Source organism: Lipotes vexillifer, unplaced genomic scaffold (assembly GCF_000442215.2).
Source record: "Lipotes vexillifer unplaced genomic scaffold, Lipotes_vexillifer_v1.1 scaffold1691, whole genome shotgun sequence".
Classification (NCBI taxonomy): domain Eukaryota; kingdom Metazoa; phylum Chordata; class Mammalia; order Artiodactyla; family Lipotidae; genus Lipotes; species Lipotes vexillifer.
In genome coordinates, this window is record NW_006789046.1 from 1,730,384 (window position 1) to 1,733,550 (window position 3,167).

The window sequence follows — 3,167 nt, forward strand, 5'->3', positions numbered from 1 at the left end:
TTAGAAGAGGAAAATGCAGTTTTCCCCTAAAGCAGTGTTTTGCCACGGGAACAAAAGTGGGCTGCTGGAAGTTTACTGTTTCTCCCTCAAGTGTCTATTTCCTTTTCCTGAGGAGCTGTTTGCCCATCCCACAGCCCAGCCCCCTGACAGAATCAGCTGTTACTCATCATTGGCTGGAGCTCTGCTATCCTCCAGGAAAGTCCTGTTAGGCAGGGAGTGGGAGGGCAGCCCTCTAGGATTAAGCTTTAGCCCCTGAGCCTGGCGACGGGGGAGCAGTGTGAAACTCCACCTCAGCTCTGCTGTCATTTTGTCCACAGGAAAAGTTTACCCTGTCACATTCTAAACCAGAGTGTATGTTTTCTGTCAAGAACCTTCCACTTTGGGACTTCCCTGGTGGTGCAGTGGTTAAGAATCCGCCTGCCAACGCAGGGGACACGGGTTTGATCCCTGGTCCGGTAAGATCCCACATGCCACGGAGCAACTAAGCCCGTGCGCCACAACTACTGAGCCTGCACTCTAGAGCCCGCGAGCCACAGCTACTGAGCCCACGTGCCACAACTACTGAAGCCCATGCGCCTAGAGCCCAGGCTCAGCAACGAGAAGCCATTGCAATGAGAAGCCCATGCACCACAACGAAGAGTAGCCCCTGCTCGCCACAACTAGAGAAAGCCCACGCACAGCAACGAAGACCCAATGCAACCAAAAATAAATAAGAAAAAAAAGAACCTTCCACTTTATGGACACCCGTGCAAGGACATCTCCACGAACACATGAAACCATTCCCCAAAGCCTCTTCCCCAAGGAGGATTCTTTAGCAGCAAAACTCAAGTTTATTAAAACAGCTATGACAAGTATAACAAAATTTACACCTGCCTGTGGTAGGCCAGTGTATTTCTGTACAAACAACAAGATAATGCTAGATAATGACAGTTAACACTTTGAAAGCATAGCATACAAAACAACATTATCTTCATCAAAAAAAAAACAACCTTCATAAAAGTGGGAAAAAAAATTCTCCCCCCCACCCACCAAAGGAGGTCTTCACAGGCTGGCCAGCTCCATCCCAACTCTGAGGTATCAAAGGAGTTCCAAGTGCAAACTGAAGGGATGAACAAGCAACTCCCCCACTCTCACATCCATTAAATGCACAATCCAGCTGATATTGTGGCAGAGTGCCTTTGCATGGAATGATTCAACAATCATAGGTTACTACATGAGAGTGGATATTGTATCAAATCCTGGATTCCTGTGCTCCCCTTTATCAAACATGGTGAAGAGAAACCAAAATAATAGAAATGGGGCACGGATCCTTCTATGGCTCCCTCCAGTGGTGCTGAAGGGCCCATGGTGTCCTTGGCGAGCATTTTCTATTTTTGTAGCTCTCCCCATTCCATGGGCCCAATTTCAAGTTGACTGAGTCATCATCTCATTCAGAATATGTATGAAAAGACATTTACCTCTGACCTGTAAACAGCTGTCATCCCAGGGCTAACAGGTGCTAAGCTATCTAGGAATAGGAATTAGTCCAGAGAGGTCAGAAGCATCAAGTAGATTTTGAAAAAAAGGCACAACGCAGTGAGAAAAGCAGCACAAGATCAGGGTGTGTTGACTATTCTTTATTTCCTTTTTCAGAAATGTGACTGGTTTTATATTCTCTCTGAGTGTGAATATGCCTTGGCTGAGACCCAAAGAAAGGACCAGATAGTCATACACTTGGGGAAATCAAGACCACACTAAGAGTTCATGTTTATTTGGCAGAATGGTAGAGAGGCAAAAACTTCCCCAAGAAATGCCAGAACCATGCCTTTGATCCAAATTTACACTGATAAACTTTCATTTAGAATTTACTAGAATACCAGAACTGGAAGGAAATCAAACTAAGACACCGAAATTGTCCTTGACTCTTGGCCCAGTGCTCTTCACAATGAAAGCTTGTGGGCTCTGACCCTTGAAATTTGGCAGTGACTCATTTGCGGGCTTGGGTGAGGGCTGGCTAGTTTGGCCTCACGGCACTCACAGAATGCCCTGACTTGTATTTGTGAGAAGACAAAAAAGAGTCTGGCACTTTTTCATATCTTCTTGAAAACCTAGAAATATTTGTATAGTTTTCTGAATTTAAAGGAATGGAAGAAAGAAGAAAGCCAGATTCTCGTTTGTGAGTGCAGAACAAACTAGAAAAGAAGACAAATTAATAACCCCATTTTCCCTCCTTGTCACTATGTAGTGGTCTGAGGAAGAAGGGCCTGGTGGGCTGGGTATGTGCATGGTAAGAAGCTAGGACATCTGAGGCACAGATTCCTATATGTGAAGCTGAGAAGCTATTTTTGGTCTCTCCTGGAATGCAGAGGATGGTGGTTTATTCTAGTTTCATATAATCTTCAATTTTCACCTCCTAATGAACGGTATTCAGAATATGAGAAGATAGTTTCAGAATATACACATGTTCCTGAAACACTTGGCTCTCAAAAAGTTGTCAGCCGGACAGCACATCTTGGTCTCAAATTTAATGCTGTGCCAATAGCTTTCCTTCTAAGCATGCACAAAGGCAATAGCCCACAAAGGAACCCATCCCACCAGTGAGGAGGCAAGAGCCTTCTCTGCCCAAGTCTCTTGCAGAGATAGAAAATGATCCTATCTCGTCTGTCGATTCCGTTTCAGTTCAGCAGCCATTTTCCACACAGAGACACAACTGGAAAGCAGTATCTCTTCTGGGAACTGAGATTCCATTTCAGGAAGAATTTCACTCTCTTTAGTCTCCATGTAACTCACCAGTGTGTCTCTCAGGCTGAAAAACCAAGGAACAAGAGACAGTGTTAAACAGTCATGTGACATGAGGAGACCATCACTGGTCGCTTTTTCAGGTCATCAGAGAACCAAAGTGCTCATGAAGGCCAGAAATAACGAGAGTCAACCAACTGCTGAGTTACCGACCTGGCACTAGAATCCTGGGTTCAAGGTTCTAGTATATCCCTGCTGCTCCCCACACTGCAGTGCACATACCCTATGGGATGGAGCGCCCCTTGATAGGGGCCCCGTCAGATGGTTCTAAGCACTCTAGTAATACACCTGCTTTACAAAAAAAGCCTTGCCATTCAAAAAAAGCTTATATTCCAGCTCATTTGTATTAACAAAGATCGTAAATTCTCTAGAAAAGGGATCTTCTTTCC

General features: G+C 44.9%; 1 protein-coding gene across 1 annotated transcript in view; it reads right to left on the minus strand.

The window, feature by feature from the left end:
- Nucleotides 1-2,631: 2,631 nt before the first annotated feature.
- The window catches only part of RNF213 (ring finger protein 213), a 110,490-nt gene continuing 109,954 nt past the window's right edge, over nucleotides 2,632-3,167 (minus strand). Inside the window, exon 70 of the mRNA XM_007462341.1 lies at nucleotides 2,632-2,785. Coding sequence (XP_007462403.1) covers nucleotides 2,632-2,785 — 154 coding nt within the window. The remainder of the gene's footprint in view (nucleotides 2,786-3,167) is intronic.